Source organism: Pomacea canaliculata, linkage group LG8 (genome assembly GCF_003073045.1).
Source record: "Pomacea canaliculata isolate SZHN2017 linkage group LG8, ASM307304v1, whole genome shotgun sequence".
Taxonomy (NCBI): domain Eukaryota; kingdom Metazoa; phylum Mollusca; class Gastropoda; order Architaenioglossa; family Ampullariidae; genus Pomacea; species Pomacea canaliculata.
In genome coordinates this window covers 4,603,018-4,621,575 of record NC_037597.1, presented here as the reverse complement: position 1 = coordinate 4,621,575, position 18,558 = coordinate 4,603,018, and the positions used below count along the sequence as shown (strand labels likewise).

Below are 18,558 nucleotides of genomic sequence, written 5' to 3'. Positions count from 1 at the left end.
GTGTCGAGGTCGGAGGTAGCTCTATTCCAGGGATGATCCTTCAAGGATGACATTAAGAATGTCTACAATCTAAGACTGGCTGAGCTCTAGTTCGTCAAATGCCAACATTTGCTGAATGGATGATGCAGCCTGCCTCCCAGCCATCCAGCCATCCAGCCTGTTGATCAATAAACTGCGGCCTGAGCAGATCATGGTTCACTTAAGCGATTTCACCTGTCACTGGCTTATACCTCAATAAATCTGTATGCACTTCTAGGTTCCTATCACACAAAGAAAGACTTCTTGAAAGGTGCTCTCTGCCTTTGCCCTCGAGTGGCCTCAGTGCAAAACACCAGCAGCACGTGCATCACCAACACCCCCTCTCTCCCATCCCCTCTCCCAAAGGGTATTGATTTAAATGACCCGAGTATAAACGACCTGAACCCTCCCCCGATCTGACATGCCCCCCTACCCCCTATTTAAGGAGGACATGACATATTTAGGCTTGGTCCTCCGACCAGCAGTCAACTCTATTGTGTAAAATGATCTGTCACTCCACTTTGTCGACTACATCGCCATCATTAACTATTATTTAGCCACGTTAACAAGTCTTGGTTTAACTGCTTTATTAGTCTTATCCTTCCTCGTAACTGTTTGGGAAACGTTTAATTCGAGATTGTTTGTTTCTAATGTAACAATGGACCATCTTTGATCAACCCAAGGCCTTCAGTTTGCTATCATTTAACCTCATTTAACACAAATAGCCATCAATTAGCAACACACAGCGGTGGTTTAACACTACTAGGCTATCATTTAGCTACAGTAGCTCTTCATTTAGCCACAATAGTTCATCGTGTATCCACATTGGACCATCATTTAGCAGCGGCTGTCTTAAGCATTTTTTCGCGGCAGTCGAGTTTCCAGCCGCATTGCCCTTTAACCTCCTGAAAGTGTCCATCTGTTCCCTTAGCATCCTCCGACATCAGTGAACAAAGTGTAGGTGGAGAGTTCAAATCAACTTGCAAACTATTGATCCAGCTCGCCAATCCGCCCGTGTTATCGTTGGCCGACCTCGTACATCCTATCGTCTGCATCGTGTCATGGTGAGGTCCGCCTCTCTCTCTGGGAGTTGCTGACGATGATAAAGGGGAAGGTGAAGGTTCTTTGCTCTCAGAGGAGGGAGACGCCGGACGTGAGGGACTCCCCCCCACACACACACACCTCAACCACACACACCCCACCCCACACACACACACACCCACCCACACACCCAACCCACACTTACCCTTCCCATCACCCACGAAAGAACTTTGTGGTAAACAAAATGGATGCCACCAAGAGCTGGAGGTTTGTAGAGAGGTTTGATAAGAGCACCGGTTGTCTGTCTCAACAGCTTCAAGAGGCCCTATAATCAGTGCACACACACTCTCTCTCTCTCTCTCTCTCATTATTGAATCTTCTTCTTGTGTCCTTTTTCCTCGGTAAACAAAGTGCGATTTAGAGATAATATTTGATATTTCTCTGTTTAAATTGTGTGACTGTTAGCTCTATATTTTTAACTACAGTGGTTCTAAAGGTCATGCTTGTTTCTTTTAAATATATATATAGGGTTATTCCAGGGTTAGCTTTACCTCTGAAGCGTAACGAGACCCTGTGCTTGGAAACAGACACATAATCACCACTACATTTTTTAAAATGTAATTTGTATTAATCATTATAATTTGAAGACTAAATATTACAAAACTGATTTCAATTGATGATTTTATTTATGTTTACCATTTTAGCAAAAGGTTTGGACAATATTCATTGGATTAGGCCAGAGCCATTTCATCCCGTGTAGAGACATCACTCCCCGTAATATCTTTCCCATCTGTCTGTATTCATGACACCGTTAGGAAGGCCGGATCTTACTCTCAGCCCATTTCCATAAAAAAGAAAATAACAGGACCAGCGGCAAGTATCCGGCGCTCATCTTAATGGCCTTCATCGGCGCCGGTTTATTTATTAAGAGACACACTGATGGCAACCTTTGGCCACACTTGCCCGGCCCCTTCTCCCCTTCCCCTTCCCTAACGGCCTCAGCGTTTCGATTCTCCTTTGAGAAAAAAATATTTCCCCAAAAATTTAATGTCGGAACAGACATTTAGCAAATGATTTTGGATGCAGAGTATGTGAGACAAGTACAAAGTTTGTGCATGTAAGCTCTGTCTCTAACACCTCTCTCTCATCTCAAAGGTGAGAAATACACTGCAGCAGCGATTCTAAAATATACAGTGGACACTGATAACAGAATTGTCCACACAACGAATGAATAATTAAATACAGATCGCAGCATGTGAAAGAAATCTTGGTGCCACAGACACCTCTTCAGATCTTAAAACCGATTCATGTTTCTACCTCACCTGCGCCTGCATATCGGTTTCAGCCTGCGCATGCGCAGTGTCAGATCGAAAAGGTGGATGCAACGGAGAGTTGAAACCGCTACACCGCCAGGTCTCGTCGGCTGATCGATACCTGATGAAGATGACGTCTGAGTCGGTTGGTCCGCAGGTGTGTTGGATGGGGAAGGTGAGGGGGAGGGTAGACCAGGCTCGGCCATGGCAGTGACAGAACAAGATGGTGGTAGCAACTGCAGCTACAGACCAAGAGGTTCGTCGTCGCATTCACTGAAGTGCAGTGGATGCTGTCAGAGCCCTGTGCTCGAAACAAAGCTAGCGAACAGTTGTAAAGAAATAAGAAACAGTTTCCCAGCCTTTTTCCTCCATTCGTCAGCAGCATTATCGATCACAACGCCGGTTTTAATTAGTCGCATCACGTTTGTGAAAAATATTGGAGGACAATGTTCCTTCCTTATTTCCCCGCCTTGATTCAATTTCACTTGCTGGCTCGTGCGACGGGCTAATAGAGGAGAAAATTACTTCGCTGGGGTGTGGGAGAGATTGGGGGGCTTGAATTTGAATTTGAATTGAATTTTCGCTCAGATGAATGGCTGTTGGCAATAGTCTGAAAAGGCTGCTTCTCTAGCTACCATGCAATTCGTTCTATCACCTTCACAAGAATGGCGGTGAGGCGATGGTGGTCCCTAATTAAGCCAGTTAATCACCCGCAATAAAAGTGATGGACTGACGAAACTTACTCCACAAAGACTGAAGTGAACTCTACTCACAAATCGACAGAGACGTGCGCTCACACACACCAGACTCTCAATTACCTATTGACTCCATGGAAGGTGGTTTCCTTGGTCTCACTCAATCAACCACAGCTGCCGTGTAGACGAGCCGTTAATGTTTGAGACCACCACGAGCTAAGTGCTGCTAGTAGGTGTGACTGAGTGGTTGTCTTGAGACCGATAGTTGCAGCTCGTCTTGGAATGCCTTCCCTGACATTAAGATCTTACTCTGTTAGAAAATCACAGCTGGCATGCAACCGCTTTCTTGGTGGTTGAGCTGATTGACGCCGAATCTCTGTGCATCGCTGCACCACGTGACATTACCACTTGTCACGTACAATTCACGTTATTCGTAAATGTAGAGTTGTGCACCCGCTGACGGTTCCTGCCCTTTTGGTTTGAGTGTTGGACTATATTGTAAAGCAAATCATTCCGGTTGTTGACGTTGTGAGCTGTGAATAAACAACAAACACCTGCTCATGAAATGATGACGTCACAAAACACCTGCTCGTGAAATGATGACGTCACAAAACACCTGCTCATGAGAGAATGAGGGGAGCCTCATCTCCGGTGGACAGCACGAAGTTCTTGAAGTAGATGTAACTGTCACGGGTGGCTGCCCAGTAGGGGTCTTTGCCGCCAAAGAAAGTGGAGAAGAAAATGCCGCTGATGTTGACGGTGTAGTCGGTGCGGAAGGTGACGTCGGTGACGTTGAAAACTTGCTCCCTGTTCATGAAAACCTTGATGTAACCGTCCTTGGAGCCTGGAGTGTTGAGGTGGATGTACTGGGCGATGTTTTGCCATTGTCCTTTCCGGAAATACCACTTGCCACGGCCCAGTGACCACGCCGACTTTTCGGGTAGATAGGCATAAACCTCTCCTGCTCCGAACGACCGCCACATGAAGCGGGTGGAGAAACATCCGACTGCACGCCGGAGTGCACTACAAGTGTTTGTTCGTCCACCCCACAAACCAGGTAGCTTGCCTCCTCTGACAAAGTCGAAGTCGTTGCTGAAGTAGACGTCATAGCTGAACATCAGGGCCGACTGGGGGCCCGTGGGCCATGCGTAAAACTGCACCACCCCGACCGGGGAGGCACGAGAGTAGCTACCGTTAGGGAAGAACACTCGCAGTACTTGGTCTGGTCCTCCAGCAGGGTCTGGCACGACGGAGAAGGCGTGCCGTCCTATGATTCCGCCTGCGTTGAAGCCAGAAAACATGTCTGCTCCCTGGGTGAACTTTGTCTTCCGCCACAGTTCTCGAATTTTTCGTTTAACCACGTGGGCATTATCTTCACATGCAAGTGCCGCAATGATGACGGCGATGACAAGTGACAGCATTCCTGGTCGCATTTTGGAGGTCACGTGACGATCTGAAATTTGAGAATCAAAACTGTTTCTATCCGCCGGCGTCACTTCGACGAACGTAAAAACAATTAATAAATAAAAGTCTGGGTTAACCCTGACGATACGCAGATCTCAAATCTAATCCTTGAGCAAATGACGTAAGGTGATGTGACGTCAAGATAAGGTGACGTCAAGATAAGGTGACGACAAAAAGGAGCAGACGACAGAAGTTCGAAAAAAAAAGAGAAGGCGCGAAGACAAGCGACGCAGTGTGGCCGTTGTTTCGCTCGTGCATTAAAGACTTGTGCACCTGCTGACGGTTCCTGCTTTTGGTTTGAGTGTTGGACTGTTGTCGTCAGTCCACACACCCCCCTGCCACTCGGTTACACATTACACTACATTTAAAATATTACGTGCACATCACGTGACAAGGCATCACGTGGTATACCTTTTACACACGTGTTACATTAAAAATGATTACATGCACAGCTCTCCGCTCTTGAACGATCTTTCGGACGCTCGCTCAGTTTACCACAATGAACAGGATGGCTGTTCACAGAAGTAACGATCGATGTGATGATAGGGGAGATTATCAATCTCACGAAGCAGAGTGTGACGGGCCTTGTTTGTTTTCGCTCGGTCCGCTAGCTTGCAAATCCACTCAATTTTCCCGATCCTCCCAACCTTGACGGCAATATTCCTGCCACCTCCACCAAGCTCGCAGTCCAGGTTTGGTTGGTGTACCGCTGCTCCTAAACATTTTTATCATTGGTGTTTACCACCACCCTCCCGTTATAAGATGTTGCTAACCCACGAATAAAATCCACTTCCCAAGGTCAGTTGCGACCCACCTCTAACTACGCAGAACATACGTGGGATTTAATACCGATGACAGAGAGAAGGGGGCGGGAGAGATCAGGGTGGGAAGCGAGCAAATCGCTTGGGGGCAACTGTTATTACCCCTAACGACAATTAACAGCTTTTTCCCCCGTTCCCCCACTCACTACAAGTGGGCGTCGATGTCTGTCTCCTTCCCTTGTCTCTCCTGTCCACCGTTTGATGTGTTTCGTGGGCAAAACCACCGGACGTCCATCAAGCACATCTCATTGTTTATCTTGTCGAACCGCCGTGCGTCCTCCCTTCCTCCATTTCCGTTGCCCCAGTCGAACTGTCAACCTCAATAAAGGTGCAGCGAGGGTACAAGTCACTACACTGAAGCCATGTCTGTCATTTACTGATGACCCTTGACTCAAAGACAAATCGAAAGTTGACAATAAAATCACAGTTGGAGGCATTCGCAGGACGAAATGACCGGGCGACGCCGGAAACCCTGCTGGTGTAAAATAAAAACGGGGGGAATGGGTAAAAGAAAGGAAAACTGCGGTCTGCCAGTGTTGCCTAGTGCCATGTGCGGGGGGTGGAGAAGGGGTCTATGTTTTGCTCTGCGTCTGCAGATCACGTGTCCGATGTAAAGACTTGCAGGAACTGAGGAGCTAGGGGCATTTGAAATGGGATGATGAAGGGTTGGGGTTGTGGGTAAGGAAGAGAGTGAATGCTGGTGAAGAAATGTGTCTGCCTTGTGTTGAGTGTCGCAATAAATGAATTAAGATTCAACATTTTTAATCCTAGTTTATTTTTTAATTTTTTAATGTTTTGATGGTTTTCCATTTCAAACAAATAAAAATATTTCCTTGTGTATCCGTTCCAATGGCGGGGAAGGGGTGGGTCTGGAAGAGTAATCAGCTGGTAAACGGTGTGGACTTTTAAAAAAATTTCACTTCTTGTATTTTGTCTTGAACGTTTAAATTACCAATCTCATCCATATTAAGCGAGAATTTAAAGCCAAGATTTTTTTTTTTTTTTAAATCCCAGATCCAACTGGACATTCTTCTCTCGTATATCGAAGCATTTTCAGCATCAGCGAAACTGTCACAACGACAAAGACTTTGAAATGCTTCTGATATAGTCAGAAGCTATGGCATGTGATGCGAAAATTCAACATCGAAGATGGTCTCGTCCAAGTAATCGAAGAGTTCAAAGAGCGCCAGACTGCTGGATAACCAAATGGGAGCTTTTTTTTCATAAGACAGTAGGCGTCCGTTAAAGGCCCTTATCACGTGTGCTGTTCAACCAATCTTTTTTTCTTTCCTTTCTTTTTTTTTGGGGGGGGGGGTGGAGAATGTGATGCGAAAAAACTTCACCACGACCATAACTCTTCCATTTCCATCGGAGGAATACCGATTTTCAACCTACGCTTTTCACACAACATCGATCTGACAGCACGCACTAACACAGAACTGCAAGACCTTACTGACAGACTGACAGACAATTCAAATGGAATGGAGACCATTGGTGACAAGAAGAAAGCTGTAGTCACAACGGCATGGAAGATATCTTCGGAACACAGCTCGAGAAGGTAAACAACTTAATTGAGAGCTACCCTCGCCAAGGACGGCCGCTCCATGACAGATATCCACATCCGAATCGTGACTGCCACCACGACAATGGCGAGGAAGGAGAGGTTCTGATGCATCATAATATCAGGTTTACTACAAAGTACAATCTGTACAAGTCTCGTGGTACCGATCCTGCTTTACGGTTGCAAACCGTGAACTCTGCTTGCCGATAGGGAGAAGAGAATCTCGGCATCTGGGAACAAGTGCCCGAGGACACTGCTCCTGATTTTGTACACACAACAAAATCAATGACTTTGTACAAGGAATGGTCGCCACACTCGTCGGATGCCAGGATCCCTTTCTTCCAACAATAAAGCAACGTAAGCTGGTCTGGTTGGCCACGTGACCCAGTATGATACTCTGTCGAAGACTGTCTTTCAAGGTAATATGGAGGGTTCTGGACGATGTGGTGGTCAGCGGAAGAACTGGGTTACGAACCTGCTCACTATCGCACGACATGCGGGAGTAGCGGGCACTGTCATCGTCTGGCCAAGTTCTCCCCATTCCCCTCCCCCAACGTCCAGTTTCCAGGTAAAGGACATGACTGACGGACTCTTTCTCTCCGCCGCGAAATGTTATCTTACTGTCGATGGTTGTTAACCAATTCTAGAATTTAAAAGCTTTTTCCACGATTAATAATTGCTGTTCTTTATAACCTGCTGGAGGCGTGCGTTGGAGTCGGGCTCTTGACCTTTAGGTCCATTCAGCTCATTGATAGTTACACTTATGCCTGGTGTGTGACCTCGATTTAAAATCATATAAGTAGACCAAAAATGTTGCTTTTTAGAAGGGTGATGGTGAAGAAGAAGAAAAAAATTAAGAAGACGGAAAAATGACAAAATCGCGACTGTGACAACGAATGAATCCACGGTTGGGGCACAGATTTCAATGCCACGACTCTCAAGAGTCTCAGAAATCGATGGACTTAACTCTTCGGAGAAAGGAGAGAGAAAGAGGCTACCGCCACTAACGACATTTTCTGGCAGCGCGACTTTGACGATTGCAATCAGCATGGAACTGAAGGCCGCTTTCTATTCCAGACACTCGAAGAATTCTGAGAAAATCGATGGATTACACCTCGGTGCTGCTTGGCCCCTGGTCCGTCCTCAAAATAAGTGTGAAATTGCAGGCGTGTGCGACCGGAGTGTGACCGGGGGAGTGGTGCCAGAGAAAGGAACCCTCGGGAGTGCCACGCGAGTTGTGACGTTTCACGCACTGTGCACTCACGCCGAGCCCAGCAGTCAGTGTTTATCACCTTCTGGATAACTTCACTCGTCCTTTTTTGTCCCTCCCTTTCTTCTCTTTTTGTTATTTTGTGGGGTTGTTACTAAAATGAGACCGCTTTGGCAAAGTCCACCCCCATGTTGACCGCGCAGGGTTATACATTCCAGAATGAGGCTGATTATCTGTCATTTAACACTCCTTTGTGAACTGTTGCAATTCTAGTTCTTTTTTTAACCCTCTCCATCTTTTTCTGCCTCCCACGATATTTGTTTGTTTATTTATTTCAGGAGAGAAAACAAGTTCTGTGATTTAAGTTTCTCGTCTTAACGCTTTGCTTCCTTCCAATATCTAGTCAGAAATGTCCCCCTCCCTCAGGAAGAGGCTTACGGTTTTCTGAAATTTTGTACATATTATTGAAATGGGTAACTGAGTATAACTGTCGGATCTTTAGCAAACATTCATAAATGATGTGTTATTGATCCTTTAAACTCTGTATTTGTGCGTGTGTGTGTGAGAGAGAGAGATTCTTCATTTCTCCTAGAGCATAACTCCAGAAAGGGTGTAAACATCTGTCAATCATTATGTATCATAGAACCACAGTGCATAAAATCCAATGATAAATAAGACCACTTTCAGCGAGAGTGGGGGGGGGAATTGTTGTTTTACGCCGTGTCAGCAACTGAGGCTATATTACGGCAAGCAGCCAGCCCTGTAAACAGATGCCACGTGCAGCGAAAGAACAGCGTAGAGAGAGTGGGGGAGGGCGGAAGATAGAAGAGAGGAATAATAGACTGTTTAGCTTGTAAATATTGCCGTTTTCTTAGATGACCTGAGATACGGTAACAGCCACTTTCTTAAATGACCCTAATGGCAGAAGAAGAGATTCCTGTTTGTGCCATGTCGTGTACCCAGGACAGATGCTCAATTTATCTTAACAAGTGTGGCCTGATGTTTTGTGAACTCCGACTGGTGCTATGATATACGAGCACTTGGCATGCGCGGGGCGAGGAAAGAGGTGGGTTGGGGGATGGATGCTGGAGTGGGATGCTTTAGTGCAAGTCTGGCACCTCGTTAAGTCTGCGCTGCACAGAGACAGGAGACCCCCCGTGTTGGGACCATGTGACCATCACTGAAGTCTGGACCAAAGTGGTTAGTTCGTCTGCCAAAAGACATTAATTTACGGTTGAACACACGAAGCTTGAGGCTAATGTGGCACGAAGACAAGTACATTATCTATTATGTACACCTGCCACTAGCAAAATAACGGACATCAGAAAGAGAGATCGCGGACTAATGATCACAATAAAAAATGTAAAAAAAAACAAACTCAGTAATCGGTCTCTTATATTCCAAACGCAGTAATTGTAACATTAAACAAAATAATTATTTATTATTGACACACACACAGAGTTTGATTATAATGATTATAGTGAAAGTAGATACTCCAAGCTAGTGAGTGTGATTGTGATGTAGACGAGGCTAGTTTTAGAAATACCACCCCATCATCAGTTCCTGTTTACTCGACAAATGTGTCATTAAGAAACAAAGATTGATATAATATTTCTCGTGCATTTTCGTCAAGAAATGCCTCCGGCATATGTTTTTATGATACTTTATGCTCTATTTCCAGAGATTTTCACTGAGAGTTGATGTTGCCCTTTAAGCACTGCCCTCTTGTCAACAAGCTAAGTGAAGAAATCTTTGGACAGATGAACTTCCATATGAGGAAGTCAAGGCGGGTTTTTTTTTTTTCATCACCAGTCTTTCCCTATTCCGGCGGCACAATTACAAAAACTGCGGAATGGCTTGCTGAGAAAATTGATGAATAGCCAGGGCCTATGAATGAAGCAATGCATAAGCACCAGACACTGTATGCCTTCCACAAACAACAGAAGTAGTATGTTGTTTATCACCGTGTCAGCACCAATGGTCATATCACGGTGAGAAAGCTAAGCCACACCAGTGAAGACATTGCGAGAAATTTGTACAGATGTAGTTGTGAGAGAAGCTGCTGGACAAACCAGTGGAAGCAGCAGCTGAAGAGGGCAAGACTTGTTGCCAGGTGTGACGATGGAATAAGAAGAGAGACAGCACGTGACATCTTTATCAGAGTGCCCAGGTCTCAAGGCTTATTCAGAATGCATCCTGAAGGAATTTCATGTTGATTAGAATCTTTCGTTTTATAAAAGAAAAAGTACATCAGAAGATCACACAACATACTTTGATGTCAGTCTGAAATGTTATGGAACAAAGTATGGACATCTGAAAAAGCCATAGATGAAGCAATATCCATTTTTGTCGCTTAATTAAAACCAGAGTTACATCCTTTCCTAAACGATCTTTCGCTTTTGAACGTTTCTTAGACAAGTGTGATAGTTTAGAGAAGTGACATTTTGCTTGAAATCCTAGTTTTGAAGTTATATTACTAATATATTTCAATACGTGGTTGTCTTGGGGAAAAAATAGAGCGGTTCGTTGTTAGTGTTCCAGATAATGCTTTCTAAGTTTTCAGTAGTTAATTGTTGATGTACTGGCCGTTCAAAATTGTAATCTTATTCATTTTCAGTTTCAAATATAAAATTGAAAGTAAATTAAAATATTAAAAAACATTCATGAAAGCGATGTGAGCTGTAGAACAAAAATCTTTGTATAATTGAAATCAGGATGAAAACAATCTATTTTTTCTATATACTTTTCTTGATATTTATTATTAATTCCAAAGTCACCTAGGAGTACCTAGTGCAAGAAAGCCATGTTATGGTATTCCTTTAACAGTTTAACTGGACCTGAATTTATATGAGAAATCAGGATTCTGTATTCTCTTGTGACTAGTCTGTGAACTGAGATAAACAGGCAAAACCCAACAACTCAACATTTCAAATAGTGGGATACGATGTCCACTTAGTGTTTGTGCACAAATTATGACATGGCGGCGTGGCTATGGGGACCAGGGACAAGTCTTGCCACCTACTGTGTGTGTGGGTGAGTGAGTGGGGAGGGGGAGATGATGGATCGACTGCTGTGGGCGGTACAAACAACGTTAAGCGGGCCGTGTCCATCACCCGTCCAATATTTGAAACATTATCCTTGCCGGGGATTGTTATCTCTGCCGCCTCACCCCCCATCCTAAGTAACCCTAGCAACCAAAGTACAGGATGAATCGACCAATTTTTATTTTATAGTCTGTTTCCCTTTAACCTTGTTTGTTTGCTTGTTTTTATCTGAATCTCCCCATCTATTCTCACCCAAACTACTTGATGATGTTAGAATAGTAACAACACTATTATTATCACGATCATCTCCGGGCAATAAACAGTCGTTTTGATGACGATGTCAGCCTTAAATATTCTGTTGTCGTACAAAACTGATTTGATAAAAAATAATAGGTATTTATAATGCGCAGCAGCACGACCTAGATCGCACTCTGCGATTGAGTTGGAATTAAATTCAAGCCCCGTTATTTGTTTTGAACATGTAAAAGCTTTTCAGTTGTTGTTTTTGTTTTGTTTTTTTGGGTTTTTTTTTTTTTTTGTTCATTTTGTATGCACTTTCTGACTGACAGATACACGATATATATATAGAGAGAGAGAGTCATTTTGAGATGATTTTGAATAAACATATTTCAATTACACCTATGACTAGTCGAGCTTACACGATCATTTCGTTTTCTGGCATACAGATTACACATAAAAATATGGCATACGCATTACCTTTCTCATTCCCAAAGGCTCTGACATCAAAGAACATGGTCTGATCGTTTCCATGTTCTTAATCTGCTAGCCGACAAAGGATGGTACAAGGTTACAAAGGCACCGAAACTCCAGGGGTCGCTTCCTCGGAGTCAGGTGTAAAGGAGAAGAGGACTGAGAAGAAAATCGTTGTAATGTGGGGAAGGGGAAGAGGGAGGAATGAATGCAGTGGGGGAGGGACAACCGTGTAAAATGTCGCCATCTTGCCGATGCCGGATCTTTAATCAGCAGGTGCGGCCTCTTTGTCATCACCACTGTATGGCTGGCGCCAAGACGGGACAGTGGTCATGTCTGGCTGTGTAGTAGTGCTTCTCCCAGACAGCCACTCGATTTATATGTCGGTGAAGTGCAGAGCAACTTCTATGAAGGAAAGCAGCTAGTAGGTGGTTTTGCGTGGGCGAGTTCCCAACCGAAACAGTTTTGATGCTTCACTGCAAGTTTAAGCTGAACGGTACAATTGACTATTCTAAAATAATTCAACCGCTTTTGTAATAAGCCATCTTTCTTTCTTATTTACTTCTTTATCTACTGGCTCAGTCATGCAGGTATTAACGTAAAAGGTCATTATGACTGAAAAGCTAGATTATCCCTGTCCCCGTCAGGTAATTTCTCAGCAACAAATTTTAAGCAAAATCGTGACCTATAAGTTCCCTAATGAAAAGCGGAAGTTAGTCGACAGGTGGTCTTTTCCCGACAGATTATTCTCAGGCACGACAAATCATGCACACTGGTGCCACTGGAGGGATATCAGAATAAGGAACAGCATTTTGATCAAGGATGACTAACTTTATCTCACCAGATATGACTAAACTAGCAACAGACCGGGTATGCCGGTATTTCACAACCCCGAGAATAACTGTTTTACCTCACCTAGTAGTTTACCTCACTAAGTCTAAATACCAGAAAAAGTATTTTACCTCGACAGATGTCACTGGACTTTACCAGACCACGGGTCACTGTAGTTTACACACACCCACACGCGCGCGCACCCGCTATATGTAATTTTTGTGTTCTCTCCCACACACCGCTGCCATCACAAGATCAGGAGTCATTGTCCTTTGCGCCCTCGAATGAAGGCGAACAACAAAGACAACCACTGATATTCTCGTGTTTCCTTTCTCGCGTCTATTGAAAGAGATTGAATCGACACCCACTAGTCTAGATGTACCATGTTTGAGCGTAAATCAGCAAATTGCAAACAGACTACAGCTAAAGCAGACCTTCAAGTATCGACTACGCTAACTTCAAGATGACGGGAAAGAAGTCGAGGTCTATGACTGTTCAAGGTTAGCGGGAACCCTCAGGTGTATGAGGTTAAAATATTAATTACAAGGTTTAATTATACCTTTAGGACATCACTGTGCTGTTTGGCCTCCACCTGTATATATGTGCCCCCTTTCATGCATTGATTCCTGTCTATCCGTCCGTACCTAAACCGTCCATCGGTCTGCTTGTCTGTAATTTATTTCAGAAGTCATCGTGATTTCTCTGGTCCATGTTAGCATAGCCTCGGTCATTCGCCGCGCCATCACTCACAGTCTTCCTTACATCTGGGAAAGACAATCGTTAAACTCCATGGACGTTTCATCATTCCCAGCCATTGATCCCCGAGATAATATACCCCCACCCTCACTCGGCATCCCACTCGTGCCAGTAAATTATCGGGATTACTTCCCCCCATCTTATAACTTCCCCTTTATACCCCTAAATTATTCATTAGAGCATTATGGTTGTCTGCAAGGAAACAGCGCTGGGAATTAAGAGATGGCGACATTTAATATAATCTCCACACAGACTTGCATTTAAGATATTCTGCAGGGAAACAAAACATCTTAGACACTGGCATTTTATTTCCAGCTGCTTTGCTATGCTTCTTGTACACGCTGGGTCCACACTGTATATCTTAGCCTAGATTCAACAACAGCAATCGACGACGATATAACATTGACGACTACGATTATGCCGCACTTTTACAGCGCGTCTCCAGCCCATGGAGGAGCGATCGATGCACCTGAATACCCCGTACACGAAGGCAAAGATCAGAACAAACATAATGCAAATTATTACGTGTTAAAAAAAACAAACTCACTCATTCTGTAGCAGGAAAGGGCAGAACCACAGAAGAGTGTCTATGTGCAGTTGGGGGTGGCCGGGGTGTAAATTAACTATTTTTGGTAGAAATCTAAACTTTTTAATTCGCATATGTTGCATATCCATCGTATGAAGCATCAGCATTACTCTTAACTTCTCTTTCCCCCCACCCACCCACAATTACCTTTCCAAAAGAGGGTACCAGCCTGATGAGAGGGAGGGGCAGGAAGGGATGGTATACCCAGGCCAGCGGCAAGAGGGGGCCCGATCCTGGACCCGGTTGCATTGCTCGGGCGTAGCTAGTCCCCTGCTAGTCCCGACTAAACCCCCTTATACCCGACTAGCTAGTCTCCTCACTTACGCCGGTTGCACTGCTCTGGACTAGGCTCGCGACTAGCCACGTCCGAACTAGTAGCTACGGACTAAGGGTTTTACAAAAACCTTCACGGGTTTCCACCGCGAAACGAAATTTTCACGCGGGAGATCACTCTAATCTCGAAAATGTCAGATGCAAAAGTGAAAGACAAATTGAAAAATAAAACGTCTATGGATTAATAGTGACAGTCGCTGCAAATCAGACATTGCTCTTGTCAAAATTTCGAACGGACTGCAACTAAAAGAAGCAGCGGAAAGATGTGGCGAGGACGGTGTGTGCCCAGTCGTCGGCAGAACGATCAATGCATGAGGTAAATAAACTGTTTTAAGTTTTTTGCATGTAAACAACCACAAAAGTAATGCATAAAAATAGTTTTTTTGATAGGTGGAATCAATTTGGAAAATAAAGTATCGCTCTGGCTGACACAGATTGCAATTTGTTATTTTCAGGCAATGAAGAAATGCTCCGCGAGTGATAAACAATGTCCACAATGTAAAATGTCCCTGTACAAAATGAAGTCCTCAACCTCAGATTGCAGAGTGGATGGATGCAATCCTAAATTATGTTTGGGTTGCATAATCATGATATTTTGCAATAACATGTTACTCTCAGCTCTTGTTATTTAGTTCCTCTTTGTTTTCTGTATTTGAATTTATTCTTTGTTAGTACTGTTGTGTATTCTTTTATAGTTCATATGTTATTTGTTTTCCTGTTCCTCGCATATGTTGTCCATGTTTGGTTCTTGTTCTTAAGAGCTAAGAGCAAGCTCCTTAGGAGGGTATGTGCTTTACAAATTTTGCATTATTAATCCAAGTTTCAATGGCGTTGAACACATCAGTTACTAAAAAATATTTAAACGCTCTGTTAATTGATCATTCTTCTCTATTCATAGCCAGTATCATGAATCATGGCAGTTTTTTAAACAACATTAATAGTTCTTAAATATTAATGTAATTTTTATTTTACTTTATATATTATTGTAATTAGTTGGAACTTACTAGCTGTAGTTCTTTTTTGTGTTGATTCATTAAACTTTTCAGTCTTAAGTCCTCATAGCTGAATGTGTATTAGATCATGTCACTATTAGTCAGCATTCATGTATTGGTTGATGAATTGAGTGCAACATGTATGTCTGTTATGCTGCATGGTACCAACATTCTAACATGTTAAAATGCACATATTTTTTGAGGGAATAAAAAAAGAAAGTGCAAGAATCCTAAATCCTTGTCTTGAAAAAGGAGTTGACAAACGGGATATATATAAAATCTTTTTTTTTTTGCAATCATTAAAAGTAAATTCTGCCGTACACTATGTATTGGTTTTCATTCTAGTCGGCAGCAAGCGAGGAATGTAATGTTACTGCTCTCTCCCCTATTGAAATGAGCTCAGGACTATTCAATAACAGTTCAAGTGCTCCCTCTCTACTTTATTCAGGTGATAATGAAAATTGTTCAGTTGAAAGGTGAATCCAGGTACAAACATAATTGTAGTTCATGTATATCTGTTTTTTGCATATTGTGTATTATAAATGAAATATTTTCAGTACGCAATCTTGTAATTGCCATCTCAGACTTGTCCCACAGTTTGTTGGGATGTTGCCAGTTTCAGTAATCATATGCTTTTATATGAATGAATTGTTAGTCCATTGCCCATCCCCTTTAAACTAGAGGACCAGTGAACCACTTTTGAGCTCTCCAAAATGGGTGACCATGCCAGGAGCTAGTGCTCCTGTCGGCATATTTCTGGGGGTCATTGAGACAAGCATGCCACTTGACCATGGCAAAGGGGTGGTCCAACAGAGGGAAAAAAACATGTGCACACTAAAATCTGTAATATACACCTGTAAACGCTAAGAACTACAGTATTTACATGTAGGCTCGAAAACCTACAATGTATGCTTATTGAGCCACACAGATATTTAAAACTAAGACAAAACTATTTTCATTGAAAGAAGCTCTTTTACTGTAAAAAAATATTATAAAAAGAGAAAATTGCTTGAATTATCTGGCTTCATACAAATTTAAACCACTTTTTAGAAGCACATCTTTTTCCCAGTTGGTACCCTCTTCATTGTAAGCCCTGATAGGGAGAGTGTCGCAAAGAATCATATGACTTCCATCATCTGGTCCCTGCTGCAACACTTGTGGAAATGAGAGTCCCTCTGTGCTGCAACATTCCAGAATCAGGGAAACATACACTGTATTAGTAATAATGAGTGAGGGTGGTGACCATACAAGAAAATCATAAGTTCCAGTTAGGAACATTTGAAGCTGTACCTGGGTAAAATAACTAGGTGTTGTGCTTAGTTTAAAGCTCCCACTGTTTGGGGATGTTCACCATCCAAAATCATCAGCACTTTTGTTTCTACCTTTCATGGTGATGGGACATTTGACCTCCACACATCCCTCCCCACAGTAATCACACCTTCCTATACCATTAACCAAATACAGGGTAATCATTATTTAAAACTAGTCCTGTGTCGCATATTTGAAACTCTTTATGAACTTTCACCAGGACATCTTTATACAAAAGCTTCTAAAATTACTGACAAGGCTGGCTGGTCTACATATATGACAAACACAGTGCATGTTTGAGGCTGTTATTCATCCAGCCTTTATCTTAAACCTCTAGGAGGACTTATGCTGATCACAAGTTTTGCTTAATCTGATGAAAAAGACATGTCTTAATTCTAACTTTGAAATTCTGCATACAAATAAATTGTACTTTACCATCAAATATTAGAGCTCTAGGAGAAGGATCTGTGAATAAGGGATTCTTGCTTTGTTCTTGCACTTAAGGCTTGTTGACCTCCATAAAGTTCAACATCACGATTATCATCATGCTCATCATACAGAATGCATACTATACTTGTGCAATACTATGCATGCCATGATGATAACTATAGCTCTCTTTGGACTGTACCTGCAAATAGGCAAAAAGGAATCATATATTCTGCATCTTTATACAAATGACATGGGCACACAACAACTGCTAAACCTAGAAAATGATAGTAACCAAATTAATAACAAAACTGAACAGTATACATGAGAAAAAGCTTAGATGTAAGTGCATAAATATATGTTATTTTATTTCTTTAGGGGAAACATGGCTTGAAAGGTGTGCATGTGTTATACATGCAAAAGTTTTACTGAAGAGACACATGTGAACACATTCAAACATGTCCATTACTTTCCGCTCTTTGTTATTTGTGCAAAATATAATATATTAATTTATTAACATGTAAGACACTAACTTGAAAAAAAAACATAAGGCAGTTACTATAATTTTCTCTTCCTTCATGTGTACCTAATATTCAAATATAATGTAAAAATATTGTTTCCAAAACTTATGACTCCAATATAATTTAGTATGACATACCTTGATGTTTCTTTAAAAGGCAAGGAAGGTGTGTTTTCAGCACACTGTTGCATCTTCAATTCTTTCTTGAGTTTATCCCGTGACTAATCAAGGATGTACTTCATAAGCTCGGTACAGCTTTGACTCGGTCAAAATCCTGGTGTCATGACTATTTCCAGAATACTTAACAACACAGTTAATTGTATTTATGCCACTATCACAAACTAGCTGTACATTTATTGAATGATAACCTTTTTTATTTACAAATTCACTTTCGTGCTCAGATGGTCCTGTATTTTTACATGGATGTCATTTACGCACCCAAACGCTTGGAAATCCAGCTATTGCGTAAAATTATGATTTCTGTTTTTTTTTTTTTTTTTTCATCCCTCTGGCTAGGTATTTGATTTATTTAGACGATTTGTAAAGAGCCTTAGAATTGTGAATTGTTCGAGAAACTGTCAACTTATGCGCGTTGATCGTATCTCCTGAAACTGTTTGAATACATCGCGAAGAATAGAATCGAAAACGTGACTCCGAAGGCTCGCTTTCGTCGTATTTTGTTATAGTTCGCGATAACGATTATCAAGTTTAAAGTCCATTTTGTAAAAGTATATAACTTTCATCTACCAAAAACAAGTTTCACATCGTCGTCCTACGTTTCTTCTGTAAAATTTATAAACCAAAACCGAGTTGCTGTGGACGCTCGTCAGTTAGTCACTTGCTAGTCGGCAGCTACGCCAACCCCCTGGTTGGACTAAAGTTACGCCCGAGCTGCGGACTAAACTTCGCCTAGTCGGGAGCAATGCAA

The 18,558-nt window shown here is 42.6% G+C and overlaps 1 protein-coding gene and 1 long non-coding RNA gene across 2 annotated transcripts; both read right to left on the bottom strand.

Moving 5' to 3' along the window:
* Positions 1-1,673: 1,673 nt before the first annotated feature.
* On the bottom strand, positions 1,674-4,574 carry LOC112571014. The gene has a single exon (XM_025249790.1). It carries the CDS (start codon positions 4,498-4,500, stop codon positions 3,688-3,690), a length of 813 nt encoding a protein of 270 aa, XP_025105575.1. The 5' UTR covers positions 4,501-4,574; the 3' UTR covers positions 1,674-3,687.
* An 11,759-nt stretch (positions 4,575-16,333) lies between these two features.
* Positions 16,334-17,290, bottom strand: LOC112570718. Its single transcript, XR_003100686.1, has 2 exons — positions 17,120-17,290; positions 16,334-16,556 (listed from the first exon to the last, which is right to left on the bottom strand). It is a non-coding gene; the product is annotated as an uncharacterized LOC112570718 (long non-coding RNA).
* Positions 17,291-18,558: the final 1,268 nt, after the last annotated feature.